This window comes from Aotus nancymaae, unplaced genomic scaffold (assembly GCF_030222135.1).
Source record: "Aotus nancymaae isolate 86718 unplaced genomic scaffold, 86718_ANA_hifiasm-v0.15.2.pri h1tg000089l, whole genome shotgun sequence".
Taxonomy (NCBI): Eukaryota; Metazoa; Chordata; class Mammalia; order Primates; family Aotidae; genus Aotus; species Aotus nancymaae.
Window position 1 is genome coordinate 18,608,493 of NW_026988504.1, and position 14,672 is coordinate 18,623,164.

General features: G+C 39.8%; 1 protein-coding gene across 1 annotated transcript in view; it reads right to left on the bottom strand.

Annotated features, from left to right (window-relative positions):
- Window positions 1-14,672, bottom strand: part of DDX42 (DEAD-box helicase 42) — a 46,179-nt gene that overhangs the window by 8,220 nt on the left and 23,287 nt on the right. Inside the window, exons 4-12 of the mRNA XM_012443849.2 lie at window positions 14,474-14,535; window positions 12,946-12,982; window positions 11,965-12,114; window positions 6,233-6,337; window positions 4,561-4,680; window positions 3,335-3,511; window positions 1,996-2,124; window positions 1,298-1,397; window positions 402-449 (exon numbers count right to left, since the gene is read on the bottom strand). Coding sequence (XP_012299272.1) covers window positions 402-449; window positions 1,298-1,397; window positions 1,996-2,124; window positions 3,335-3,511; window positions 4,561-4,680; window positions 6,233-6,337; window positions 11,965-12,114; window positions 12,946-12,982; window positions 14,474-14,535 — 928 coding nt within the window. The remainder of the gene's footprint in view (window positions 1-401; window positions 450-1,297; window positions 1,398-1,995; window positions 2,125-3,334; window positions 3,512-4,560; window positions 4,681-6,232; window positions 6,338-11,964; window positions 12,115-12,945; window positions 12,983-14,473; window positions 14,536-14,672) is intronic.

Here is a 14,672-nt window from a genome sequence, read left to right on the forward strand (position 1 = left end):
TCAGCCTGACCAACATGGAGAAACCCCGTCTCTACTAAAAACACAAAAATTAGCTGGACATGGTGGCAAATGCCCATAATCCCAGCTACTCGGGAGGGATTACAAGTAGCTACTGAGGCAGAATAGCTTGAACCTGGGAGGTGGAGGTTGCTGTAAGCCAAGATCACGCCATTGCACTCTAGCCTGGACAACAAAAGTGAAACCCCCATCCCCCAAAAAAACCATCAAAGGAACAAGTTATAGTGCTTTCTAAGATCCTGTCCAGCTCAGATAAACTCATTACCTCCCTCATTATGATTCTCACCAATACACACATGATAATTTTACTTCCATAACTCTGAGTGCTTTTAAGAGTCCTTTTTAAGTACAAATTTGGTTTAACAAAGGTGCTTCATACATACTCTGTCTGTCAGGACGAACATGACTTGCTATGGATCGAACCTGGTACTCTGGAAGAAGCAGAAGAGTAAAATTAGTATTATAATCTGAAATACAGTTTGGGAAGCCTGAAAAAAGCTGTTTTAAGTCTACACAAGAAATTTTAAGAATTAAGGAAAATCAGAAACAGCAGGCCAGGCATGGTGGCTCATGCCTGTAATCCTAGTACTTGGAGAGGCTGAGGCGGGCCAATCACTTGAGGTCAGGAGTTTGAGAACAGCCTGGCCAACGTGGCTATCTCTACTAAAAACACCAAAAAATTAACTGAGCATGGGGTGGGCACCTGTAATCCCAGCTACTTAAGTGGTTGAGGAGGATCACTTGAACCTGGAAGGTGGAGGTTGCAGTTAAGCCGAAATTTTGCCACTGCACTCCAGCCTGGGTGACAGAGTGAGACTCCATCTCAAAAAGAAAAAAGAAACTCCTAGACATATTATTCAGCATAAAACTGAAAAATTTTCCCTCCATCCAACTGGGGTAGGTGTAGCACTGTTCCAATCATTAAAGATAGCTATGAAGATAGGAAAACAAAGGGCCTTGAATGATGTGACATTCACCTACCCAAGAACACAGAACTTAACCTCTACGATCAAAGACATATGAATAAAAATAAAGACAGAGAAAATATTCCCCTTATATACAAAGACACTTTGAATTTTCTCAACCCAATAAAACCTAACATACTTTTCCAGAGAAAACTCCTAAAAATGTTTGTCTTAGCTATTACACTTCTACAGTCTAACCCTATCCAGGAGTATTTTTAGCTTCTCTCATGCTGAAAAAAAAGTCTAGAAAGACATGGAAAAAAAAACTAATATTATGAGGATGGAGACAGAAGAAACTGGTATTCAAGGCATACCAAATCCCATGTCAAACATTCGATCGGCTTCATCAAACACAAGGTAAGAGACTCTTTGAAGATTGGTAGCTTTCTTTTTCACATGATCAATCAGTCGACCCTAGGAGATCCACAAAATGAATAGTAAGTATAATTACAGGCATTCACAGGGACTTTCTAAGCAGTTAAACTCCTAGCAAAAGTGCTAATTCTCTAGTCTCAGACTGTAAGATACTGGTCCAATAGCCACATTATGCACTACTTAGCTCAAAAGAATAGAAATTTTGAAACCTCAATTGGCTTCTTCCTTTACATTGTGATTTAAATTCTGTGGGAAAGTGGCCAGAAACATTTTTTGAGACATTCTAAAATGACCTGATTTAAAGGATATTGACAGGTTTTAATGTTTAAACTAACTCTTCTAGGCTGTTCTGACCATATAAATCTTTCTGATTCTTGATGAACTTGGTAATCATTTTGTTGGAGAGCATAAGTAAAACTATTTGACATAGAGGGAATTTGTAGCTACTAGCCTGTATGTCACAGAGACACTTAAAGGACTGCTAATTTAGCCACCAAAGTGAAAACCACAGGCTGCCATTCATCAGGATATTCTCAACTCTGCTTTACCATATTTTAGGGGAAATTCCCTGCAAAACTAACCATGTTTTCCATACGAAGGGAGGCTGAGAAGCCATTTAAACACAAGGTATACTCACTGGGGTACACACGACAATCTCTGCCCCTTCCTGAAGGGCCTTGGCCTGCTCCCACATGCTCCCTCCTCCATAAACGGCCACTGATCGAAGATTATATGCTTTTCCAAACCGCTTACACTCTGCGTGGATCTACAAAGTTGTAAATAATATATTAACAAACTGTGACACTAACAAATATCTCTGTCACAACCCAAATGAAGTTCTGAAAAACAGAATGTGATGTCATGCTTTAAAATCATTTTATTCATAAAGGTATAAATGAATAAAAAACCATTATTGCATCTCAACAGATTATCTAAAATCTTACCTTACTCATTTTACCCCCTTCTCTTCCTGATCCTGTCACTGGTTTTCTACCAAGACAAATAAATTCACCCTACAGAAAAACTGTCAGCTTATAATACAGCCTCCATATCACAATAGATTTTTCCTCTTAAAAACAGCAGTTTTGGTCAGGCGTGGTGGCTCACACTTGTAATACAAGCACTCTGGGAGGCCAAGGTAGGCAGATCACCTGAGGTCAGGAGTTAGAGACCAGCCTGGCCAACATGATGAAACTGTCTTTACTAAAAATACAAATTTTAGCCAGGTGTGGTGGCAGGTGCCTGTAATCCCAGCTACTCCAGAGGCTGAGGCAGGAGAATCACTTGAACCTGGGGGCCAGAGGTTGCAGTGAGCTGAGATCACACCTGGGCAACAGAGTGAGACTCCAGCCTGGGCAACAGAGCAAGACTCCGTCTCCAAAAAAATAAAAAAATAAAAAATAAACAGTAGTTTTGGCCAGGCACAGTGGCTCACACCTGTAACCCCAGCACTTTGGGAGGCCGAGGCGGGCAGATCACTTGAGGTCAGGAGTTCGAGACCAGCCTGGCCAACATGGTAAAACTGCATCTCTACTAAAAATACAAAAATTAACCGGCTGTGGTAATGTGCACCCATAATCCCAGCTACTCGGGAGGCTGAGGCAGGAGAATTGCTTGAACCTGGGGGTTGCAGTGAGTTGAGATCATGCTACTGCACTCCAGCCTGGGCAAAAGAATGAAACTCGGTCTCAGAAAAAAAAAAATAAAAACAGTAGTTTTTAGGGGAAAGTACATATTTGGTTATACAGAAAATATTTAACACAAAATATTTTCCAAAAGTTTCCTGGCAGCACAACACTGTGAGTGAATATACTTAATGCCACTGAACTGTACATTAAAAATGGTTAAGATAATTAATTTTGTGTGTATGTTATCACAATTAAAAAAAAAAATTTCCTGGTCATTCTACCACACTTGACTGGCTGGTCCCTAGCTAGTCCACATATGAAAGAAGGCATTCTATTGAAAGCACATACCTGCTGGCAAAGCTCCCTGGTAGGACACACAATCACTGCAATTGGTCCATCACCTGGTTCCAACTCCTTCTGGTCCATTATATGAATCAACATGGGCCAAATAAAGGCTGCAGTTTTCCCACTACCTGTTTTGGCAATACCAATCATGTCTCTACCACTTAATGCCACAGGCACGCCCTGGAGAAAAAGTAAAATATAACCACTCTAAAATTTCAATTCTAAAGATGTACTGAAGCAAATCTTGGGGAAGGATAAATGACTACTAATGATATTTATTTGCAATGGAACAAAACATCCTGGGCTATGCATACTGGTTTTGAAATAGAAATATCAGTATCTGACATTCTCATGAACTTCTTGATTTAGAGAAAATGACACCATGTTCGTTATGTGGATGTCAGCCACCATTTACAGAACAGAAACAACACCGTTTTGCTTAAAATATAGGCGGCTCACACTTGTAATCCCAGAACTTTGGGAGGCCAAGATAGGCAGACTGCCTGAGCTCAGGAGCTTGAGACTAGCCTGGGCAACACGGTGAAACCCCATTTCTACTAAAATACAAAAAATTAGCCAGGCATGGTGGCGTGCACCTCTAATCCCATCTACTTGGGAGGCTGAGGCAGGAGAATTGCTTGAACCTGGGAGGCAGAGGTGGCAGTGAGCCAAGACTGTGACACTGCACTCCAGCCTGGGTGACAGATCGAGGCTCCATCTCCCCGCCAGCCCCACATAAAAAAAACACACACACAGAAAAATCACAATTTATAATGAAGGGTTGCTAAAATGTTTTAAACCTCCCCCTCCTTGAGAAGGTACAGACTATCTCATTCATACAGATAAAATGAGAATTTCCTGCATAAGAACGAATAAATCCGATAATGGGAAAAAGAAGCTAAAACTTTCAGTAATGACTGAGAATTTTCAGGTCACAGACAGAGGAATTCTAGTCATTCACAGTGCTAAATACGTCCATATACAAACCTTTTTGGTTAGGTTTAGGCCTAATAAATTATTTTCTTCATATCGTATTTTCAAGATTTGTATCAGACACAAAAGAATATTTGCCAGCCATTTAGTGACTTCTTAAGAGTGATAAATATATCTCTATCCTTATCAATACAGTTCTACACTAAACACTGTTTTACTGCTGTGATTTGTTTTTAAACTAATATAGTCAGGAAAGATTATCCTACTTTATTTTCCTTTTATTACGCTGTACTTACCTGGCACTGTATTGGAGTGGGCTGTGTGTACTCAGATTTCCGAATCTGGTGCATAAGTTGTTCATCAAACCCAAAATGAGCAAAGCTACTTCCTGGTCTAGGAGGTGCAGCACCAGAGACCTAGAGATAAAGACAACTCCCCAGAGTGACTTGTACTTCAACATTAACAGCATTTGAAGTTCAACAATACTTACCTGGATCGAGCATTTTAGTTGGAGTATGAAGTGAAAATACAAGTCTATAAGCCAAAATCATACAATGAAAAGGCAAAACCTCAAATGGTAACAAATATAAACCTTATATTAAAAACTCCACTATAAATATTCCCAAGATAATTGTCATACAATTTTAAATGACTGACTAAAAATCTCTTAAATCAAAATTTTCTCATAACAAATAATAAGGAAAAAAGAAAAAACATTGTTCAATGAATTGGGAAGTCATTAATGTTCTTTCTTTTGCCATTTTGCATAAGTATTAACCAGATGGTAGAAAAAAAAAACGTATCAGCCGGGCGCAGTGGCTCACGCCTGTAATCCTAGCACTTTGGGAGGCTGAGGTGGGTGGATCACCTGAGGTCAGGAGTTCAAAACCAGCCTGGCCATCATGGTGAAACCCCATCTTTAAAAAAAAAAAGAAGAAAAAAAAAACATATCTTACTCTTGACAATTCCAAGTGGGCTCCAAATAAGACAAATCTACATATACTGTCTACAAAGATATAATCTGCCGCCTCCATTTTCAGCTATGCCTGATGAATTACGTCTCACTTACTGATGGCCCAGCCACTGTGAAGCACTGTTGAAACTGTACCCAGGTGAAGAATGGAGCTTATAACTTCCATTTTGTCCCCAACAGTGGTAACCTTTGATGATTTTCTGGTGATGCTAATATTTCCAGTCAGGATTTCATGGATTTTACTTAAAAATTTTCTTGAGGCACTGGGAAGGTGAGTAAACTCTTGGAAAACAGACAAGTGTACACACACACACATACACATACTCCTCCTGGAATATGGGAGTTTAAACATCGTGTAGCAACTGGTAAGGTGCACACAGGCAAAAAAGGTGTCTATACTAGATAGCATAGCATATTTTTTCTGTGTGTTTCATTTAAAATCTATCAGCACCTTAAACCAATGTGGCCAATGTGCAGCCCAAAACATTTTGGTGGACAATTTAAACCATTCTGAAATTAGTAGATGCATATTTTCAAAAGGTATTAATTTATTCTAATTTTTAAAATAAAGCATACTACCTATAATTTGATAGACAAGTTTAGCTTTATTTCAAAATATTCAAAGATATCATATGTTAACATCTATTAATCTTGTTTCCTCTTTCTTTAGATAGGGACCCCCTCCCACCCTTCATCACTAGCCCATCCAGCACAGAACATACAAAACTGATTGACAAATGTAAGAAGCAAATGATCCTATCCTCAAACAGCATCTAGAAGATTAAAACAATCAAACTAAGAGACATGAACACATCTAGAAGACTAAAAAATCAAACTAAGTGACATGAACACAGGGGATATAATAATTACTCTGGCAATGACAGTTCAGAGACCATTAGAAAAGAAACTCAAGGTTATTAGTTTAAATAACCAATAATACTCAAGCTAGACTAATAAACATTAATAGAAGAATATTGAGCTTAATGATTTCTTACCCGAAGATTGAGCTTATGGCGGAGATCTATTAACTGCTGTGGAGTGAGGTTGGTTATCTCTTCATGCTCATTGTAAAAATTTTTTTCAAATGGTGGATAGTCAATCTGCAGGTCCAATTATTCAAAGTTAGTCTAGAATTCAAGAGTCAATCCTGTAAGTTTGATTTTAATGCAAAATAATATTTTCCAAATATTACACAAGTAAAGCCATTCCAGCTAGAAAGAGCAAAAAAATTAATCTATTTTCAAACCAGATCCTAAAAAGTAGAGCTGATTTTTTTTCTTTTTTTTTGAGACGGAGTTTCGCTCTTGTTACCCAGGCTGGAGTGCAATGGTGCGATCTCGGCTCACCGAAACCTCTGCCTCCTGGGTTCAGGCAATTCTCCTGCCTCAGCCTCCTGAGTAGCTGGGATTACAGGCACGCGCCACAGTGCCCAGCTAATTTTTTTTTGTATTTTTAGTAGAGACGGGGTTTCACCATGTTGACCAGGATGGTCTCGATCTCTTGACCTCGTGATCCACCCGCCTTGGCCTCCCAAAGTGCTGGGATTACAGGTGTGAGCCACCGCGCCCGGCCAGCTAATTTGTTTTCCATTCCTATTTTCAATATAAAGACCAACCTACTTCTTTTTTTGTTGTTGAGACAGAATCTCGTTCTATCACCCAGGCTGTGGTGCAGTGGTGCAATCTTGGCTCACTGGAGCCTCTGCCACCCGGATTCAAGCAATTCTCACATGCTGCCTCAGCCTCCCGAGTAGCTGGGATTACAGGCATGAGTCACCGTGCCTGGCCTAACACCAACCTACTTCCTAAAGAGACTCTTAAGGAAACCTCGAATTTGAACAACCTTGAAGCAGACTAAGGATTTCTATAATACCAACGACCTCGGAGGACAGAGAAGATATTTCACCATATGACATTTAAATATGTTTTAAATTTAGCTGTTTAACCTAGCTCTAGGGATTTAAAAACATTCCTAATATTTCTTTTAGAGATAGCTCTGCTTTTAGGAATTCTATTCTGTTTAAAAACATGGAGTTGTTTATAACTGTTAAAAAATGTATGGCTGCTGGGCGCGGTGGTTCACACCTGTAATCCCAGCACTTTGGGAGGCCAAGGTGGGTGGATCACGAGGTCAAGAGATCAAGACCATCCTGGTCAACATGGTGAAACTCCGTCTCTACTAAAAATACAAAATTAGCTGTGCATGGTGGCGCGTGCCTGTAATCCGAGCTACTCAGGAGGCTGAGGCAGGAGAATTGCCTGAACTCAGGAGGCGGAGGTTGTGGTGAGCCGAGATCGCGCGATTGCACTCCAGCCTGGGTAACAAGAGTGAAACTCCGTCTCAAAAAAAAAAAAAAAAAAAATGTATGGCCAAGCATTGCCAATTCCAGAGAGAGTAGTAGTCACTTCTATTATTCTTTTCATAGCTTACTGTACTAGGGATACAAAACATAAGCACATCACCACCTATCAATTTGGCTAAATTATGTTTTATAAACTTTTTTTTCCCGTAGGCTTGTCAGTCAAAAAAAACATTTTTTTTGTAAGAGACAGGGTGTTGCTATGTTGCCCAGGCTAGACTCAACTCCTGGGCTCAAGTGATCCTCCTGCCTCCGCCTCTCCAGTAGCTGGGACTCCAAGCATGTGCCACCATGCCTGGCTCTTAAGCTTATTTTTTAAGAATATAAGCATTCTATAGGCAGTCAAAAAACTTTTAATTCTGGATACATCAAAACAGTTGGTGAGAAAAGTGACACTGTCTTATATTTTCACAAGTCCCTTTATTAATATCTGACTTAAATAACTCCTACTATATTAAAATTGTTGCAATAGCTTGGTTTTATTTAAGCCTATAAGAAAATCTGGCCTCCAGGCCTGGAGTAGTGACTCATGCCTGTAATCTCAGCACTTTGGGAGGCCAAAGGTGGATGGATCACTTCAGGTCAGGAGTACGAGACCAGCCTGGCCAACGTGGTGAAAGCCCATCTCTATCAAAACTACAAAAATTAGCCAGGTGTGGTAGCACGCGCCTGTAATCCCAGCTACTCAGGAGGCTGAGACAAGAAAACCTCTTGAACGCGGTAAGAGGAGGTTGTAGGGAGCCGAGGTCACGTCACTGCACTCTAGCCTAGGTGACAGAGCAAGAATTTGTCTCAAAAAAAAAAAAAAAAAAAAGAAAAAGCATGTAGTTGAAAAAGGGAGGAGAGTATTTTAGCAGCCTTTTCAGACATTTTTTTAAAAATACGTAGTTGATGTAATCCCAGTACTTTGGGAGGCAGAGGTGGGTGGATCACGAGGTCAAGAGATCGAGACCATCCTGGTCAACATGGTGAAACCCCGTCTCTACTCAAAATACAGAAAATTAGCTGGGCATGGTGGCGCGTGCCTGTAATCTCAGCTGCTCAGGAGGCTGAGGCAGGAGAATAGCCTGAACCCAGAAGGCGGAGGTTGCGGTGAGCCAATGATCGCGCCATTGCACCCCAGCCTGTGTAACAAGAGCGAAACTCTGTCTCAAAAAAAAAAAAAATACGTAGTTGAAAAAGGGAAGAGAATATTTTAGTAACCTTTTCAGACAGTTTTTTTTTAGACACAGTCTCACCCTGTTGCCCAGGCTGAATTTCCCTGCCTCAGTCTCCTGAGTAGCTGGGATTATTGGTGCTTGCCACCAATCCCAGCTAATTTTTGTATTTTTAGTAGACACAAGGTTTCACCATGCTGACCAGACTGGTCTCAAACTTCTGACCTCAAGTGATTTGCCCACCTTGGCCTCCCAAAGTGCTGGGATTACAGGCATGAGCCACCGCGCCCAGCCCTTTTCAGATACTTTTTATTTTACACTAAAACTTGACAAGTGGTTGTTTCTTAAAGGTTATTTTTATTGTGTAATCTGAAACCATATTATTGAAGTTTTTACAATCTGTTACATTATAATCTATTTATCTATCATGTATTTTGAGTTGAGCTTTTACTCATGCTTGATTTTGTAATGTCATATATCGGTCATTTGGAAAATACTGGTTCACTGAGGTTGTATACAGATCATCCAAATGTTAACACATTTCATTGTATTAAAAATCAGTTATTAATATCACCATCAATCTTGTCACAATGGTCTTTAAGTACTGAAAAGCTGTCAAGCCTACTGTGGTAGATATAAGTTTTCCAAATTCTAATTTTTGCTTGAAAGCTTGAATTTTTTTTTTAAGCTGGAATTTTGCTCTTATTGCCCAGGCTGGAGTGCAATGGCGAGATCTCGGCTCACCATAACCTCCACCTCCTGAGTTCAAGTGACTCTCCTGTCTCAGCCTCCCAAGTAGCTGCGATTACAGGCATGTGCCACCATGCCCAGCCTTGTAGAGGCAAGGTTTCAAAATGTTAGTCAGGCTGGTCTCTATAACTGCTGACCTCAGGTAATCTGCCCATTTCGGCCTCTCAGAGTGCTGGGATTACAGGCATTAGCCACCAAGCCTGGCCTGAATTTTGTTTTTTTTTAATAAGAGATAGGGTTTCACCAAGTTGTCCAGATTTGTATCAAATTCCTGAGCTCAAGTGATTCACCTGCCTCAGCCTCCCAAAGTGCTGAAATTACAGGCGTGAGCCGCTGCATCTGACCAAAAGCTTGAATGTCTATCATTGGTAATAAATACTTTCAATTGTTTTCCTTGAAGTGTCATTGATTTTGTCCAGTGAAAATAGTGTTCTATGAAAAAAAGTAGCTAGTTCACCTTACAACTCAAACACGTAAGGGCTTTTCCTCAAAAGACTATCATAGTTTGGTACATAACAGAAATGCTTTATGCACACTTTCCATTTTATCGCACAGAATAAAAAGACATGTAGTTCAAGGTTAACGATTTAATAATTTTTACTGTTTCATAAGGACATTCTTTCTTTTTTTGTTTTTTGAGATGGAGTGTTGCTCTTGTTGCCCAGGCTGGAGTGCAATGGCACGATCTTGGCTTACCACAACCTCCGCCTCCCAGTTCACGCAATTCTCCTGCCTCAGCCTCCGGAGTAGCTGGGATTATAGGCATGTGCCACCACGCCCGGCTAATTTTATATTTTTAATAGAGATGGGGTTTCTCCATGTTGGTCAGGCTGGTCTAGAACTCCCAACCTCAGATGATCCGCCCACCCTGGCCTCCCAAAGTGCTGGGATTACAGATGTGAGCCGCTGTGCCCAGTCATAAGGGCATTCTTAAGTGAAACTGGCTTTTTTTTTTTTTTTAACTGCAATGGTCTGACAGAGGAGAATATGCCTACTAGAACAGTTTGGTGCCAATGGCTTGATTCATACTAAGGCATCAGCAGTTTTACTTATCACTGCTTTTACACCAACAATGCAAATGTTGATGCAGTAACAAAGGAAAATAATCTTGGTATGATAAAAATTGTTTGGACTTTGTAGGTTCCCTGGAAGGGGTACTTGATCCACACTGAGAACCACTGCACTAGCATCAGTGTTTCTAAGATCTCTGCTGATATTTAACCTGGATGAAACACTGATATTTTTTCAAGTGGGTATATTGATGTCCTCATTCCTTAAGGATCCTGTAATTACTGGTTCCACTTTGAAGACATAGCCTCTCATCTGCCCCAGATCTGGGACCAACAGTAAAAATGCATAGCAATTTAAAAAAAAGTACAGATGGGTGCAGTGACTCACATCTATAATGCCAGCACTTTGGAAGGCCAAGGCAGGTGGATCACTTGAAGTCAGGAGTTCAAGACCAGCCTGGACAACATGGTGAAACCCAATCTCTACTAAAAATACAAAAAATAGCCAGTACAATGGCAGGCGCCTGTAGCCCTAGCTACTTGGGAGGCTGAAGCAGAAGAATTGCTTAAACCCAGGAGGCGGAGGCTGCAGTGAACCAAGAATTGTGCCATTACCCTCCAGCCTGGGTGAAAGAGCAAGACTCAATCTAGAAAAAAAAAAACAAAAAACTAAATGCAAGCCAGGTGCAGTGCCACGTATCTGTAGTCCTAGCTACTCAGGAGGCTGAAGTGAAAGGATTGCTTGAGCCCAGGAGTTTGGGGCCAGATTGGGCAATATAGTAAAAAACAACAACAAAAAAAACAGTAAACACAGGCCTAAAATGTTCCGAGTTTGAAAGAAAGATGTCATAGCTGGGTGCAGTGGCTCACGCATGTAATCCCAGGACTTTGGGAAGTCGAAGTGGGCAGATCACCTGAGATCAGGAGGTCGAGACCAGCCTGGCTAACATAGCAAAACCCCATCTCTAACCAAAAATATTTTTTAAAAAATTAGCCAGGCGTGGTAGTGGGCACCTGTAATCCCAGCTACTTGGGAGGCTAAAGCAGGGAGAATCTCTTGAACCTAGGAGGCAGAGGTTGCAGTGAGCCAAGATCATGCCACTGCATTCCAGCCTGGGCAACAGAGAGAGACTACGTCTCGAAAAATAAATAAATAAATAAATAAATAAAAGATGTTAAGTATCGATTCTGGAAAACAAGTACAATTATTTGGAAAAAAAAAAAAAAAGTTTTAATTCCAAAGTCAAATGTTAAGTGATTCGGCTATACCTCTGAACAAGATAGGTTATAAAGCTTCATGGAATTTGTGGCTCAACCACTTAGTAGAGACGACAAGATGCATATGCCCAAGATGTAAGAATACTCCACTACTGGGAAAACCTAAATGTTAAAAGTTGAAGAAAATTGTATTGGCATGAAACAAGAATCAAATTCAGCAAGAAACACCATACCTCTGAATGATCGATGGGGGGAAGAGGATCAATGATTTTTTTGGTAGGTGCAATAGGATTTCCATCACTATCATATTCTAGATTGTCTTCCTCTTCCTCCTGAACCACACCAGCAGTTGGGTTTTCTGCCATGTATCGAAAATAAGCTTCCTGCAGGAAAGCACAAGAAAATAATTACACCCAAGTACAACTGAGAATGTTTCTGCTCCTGTAATTAGTGCACACAGTGTACCAGATGACTGCACAGTTACAATACCTACCAAGTAGGGCAAGACCCTTCTAGTAATGATTCCCTTAACAATAGCAATATTCAGAAAAACAATCAGAAGAAATCAATTAAACAGTACTACAAAATGATGTAACTTGTCTAATAGAAGATTTACAAATCTGTCTGTTCCACAGCCTTCCTGGAGTGAGGTGTCTATCAACCCTGCCCAGAGCCACAGAACACATGCTGTGGCTTTAATAATCCAAGTTTGGAAGTTAACACTAATCAGAAAGGTCACAAACCTGGAAAGGGCTACCACTCACTGATTCTCATCATTCCACAACTGAACAATGGGGAAGAAAATACTAACAGATAGTCATTAATGTTCCATCTTGAAATACAAGAACCACAAACAGAACTCTTACTAAGAGGTAGAGGTTAGATGTTACCAGAGGTCATCAGTAGATCCCATACTACTCTACCACTTGATTTAACAGAATAAACATTAATTTTGGATTTAAAAAGAAGCAAGCTGAATAAAGCCCATATTTGCTTTTGATGTCATAGTTGATCAAAAATTCCATCTTCAATATAAGGGAAAGCCATGTGAATTTATTACCAATTGGTCACACAGGTACAAAAGGAGCAAATCAAATGACACTCCCTGCTGAATGTCAGGAATGGCCATTGCAAGTGAAGGCAAGCTCTAGCTTGTCCCCAGTATAGACTTTGCAGATAAAAATAAAAGATAGAAATACTGCATAGGAACTCACTTGGTCATCTTCCTCTTCAATGTCATCTCGAATACCCCTGGAAAAACAAGCGGAGAAACAAACTTCCCTGCAAATGTTCCACATACCCAGCTCCGTACTTACAACAGATTAGTGTCGAATTCCATACAGCACAGGAACTCTCAACACTAACAATAACAAAGCAGCAATGAGCACACTGTAAACTATCCACCCATTATATATATGTATAGCTTCACTCTATATCTGCAGTTTGCATTTCTTTTAAATGGGATGATATGGTACCCCTAAAAACAGTAGTTACTAACAAGGTAATCAGATGTAAAAACTTTCTGAAGACAGATACCAAATGATCCTAGTTTTGTGAATTCATACAACAAAAAATGTGGTTGTGAAAAGCATTTCATACTAAAAAGAAAAAAAAAAATTCCTGCATTTGGCATATACTATAAAGAAGGTCCCAACCTTCTTATTGTCTCCAAAGTTTCTAGCTCTAGGATAAACAGTTTTCAGCCAAAAGCAGTTACCTTAGGGATGGAGACAGAAAAACTACATTAACTCCTTTATGAGTTTGGGGATAAAACTCCTAAATAGTTCACATAGAGAAGGGGGCCATTACCACCTGCTATATCTATCAGGAGCTACAGGGAAAGTATGGTTGCTTAGTTTCCACAACCATCTCCTTCTAATCAGACTTTCTGCCTAACCTAGAGCACTTGCTATTCCTAAGGCAACCAGCAAGCAACACCACCAGTGTAGGGCAGGTGGAAGAGATACAACATACAGTGAATACCAAAAACATGGCTAAACCTCCATATAGCACAGGAACCCTGGGAAGGGACTGAAGCCCTAACTGCCAAGCATAGGGAGAAAAAAGTCCCACTACGCCTGGCAGAAAAAGCTTTAGGAGTTTATTAATCAAGGCAAACAGGAGACTTCTCTTTCCCAGAAAATAAATCAAGTTCTGACTATGGTTGCTAAAGCATAATGTCACTCCCTAAATGAAATTAGGTATTAGGTATTACTACAGCCCTTCTTCTACACAGGTTTTTATACTGTGAATATTATTTTTCCATCTGTGTTGGTTGAAAAAAATCCCCAAATAAGTGAACTCATGCAGTTCAAATCTGTGTTGTTCAAAAGTTGAACTGTACATAGTTTTCATGATATAGTTGCCATTACTTCTCATAATCAACCATATAGGCATTAACCTATTTTATATTAATTAAGAGACAAACTCAGAACAATGAGCCCAAACTTTAGTAATTATGCTCCCCTAAACTCTAATATAATTCATTTCTGTGTTTACTAAACAACTCCTTACAGTCAAAAACCAAATACTATTCTACCAAACTGAACACTTTTTAATTACTGCAAATGTGAAGACTGTTGCCATCTCTACTTTTAAAGAAGTATTCAAGATATAGGAATAACTTCAAGTAAAGACACTGTGTACTTCAGTATTTTTTCTCTATAAACTTTGGGGGAATAGGCTTTGCAACACTTAAGCAGTTTTCACGTAACCTTTGTGAGGAAGAAGAAAACAACTTACTTTACGTTTTTTCTTTCTTTGTCCTTTTCTTCAAGCCTCTTCATGTCTCTAGCTGCCTGATCCTAACAAAACAAAAGGCTGTATAGAATCGTATCAACTAAAAACATTGAAAGAAACAATTCTTAGATTGGAACAAGTGCCATAATACCTTTAGCTATGTGTTTGACAAGTGCATTTTGACACAATCAAATTGCATTTT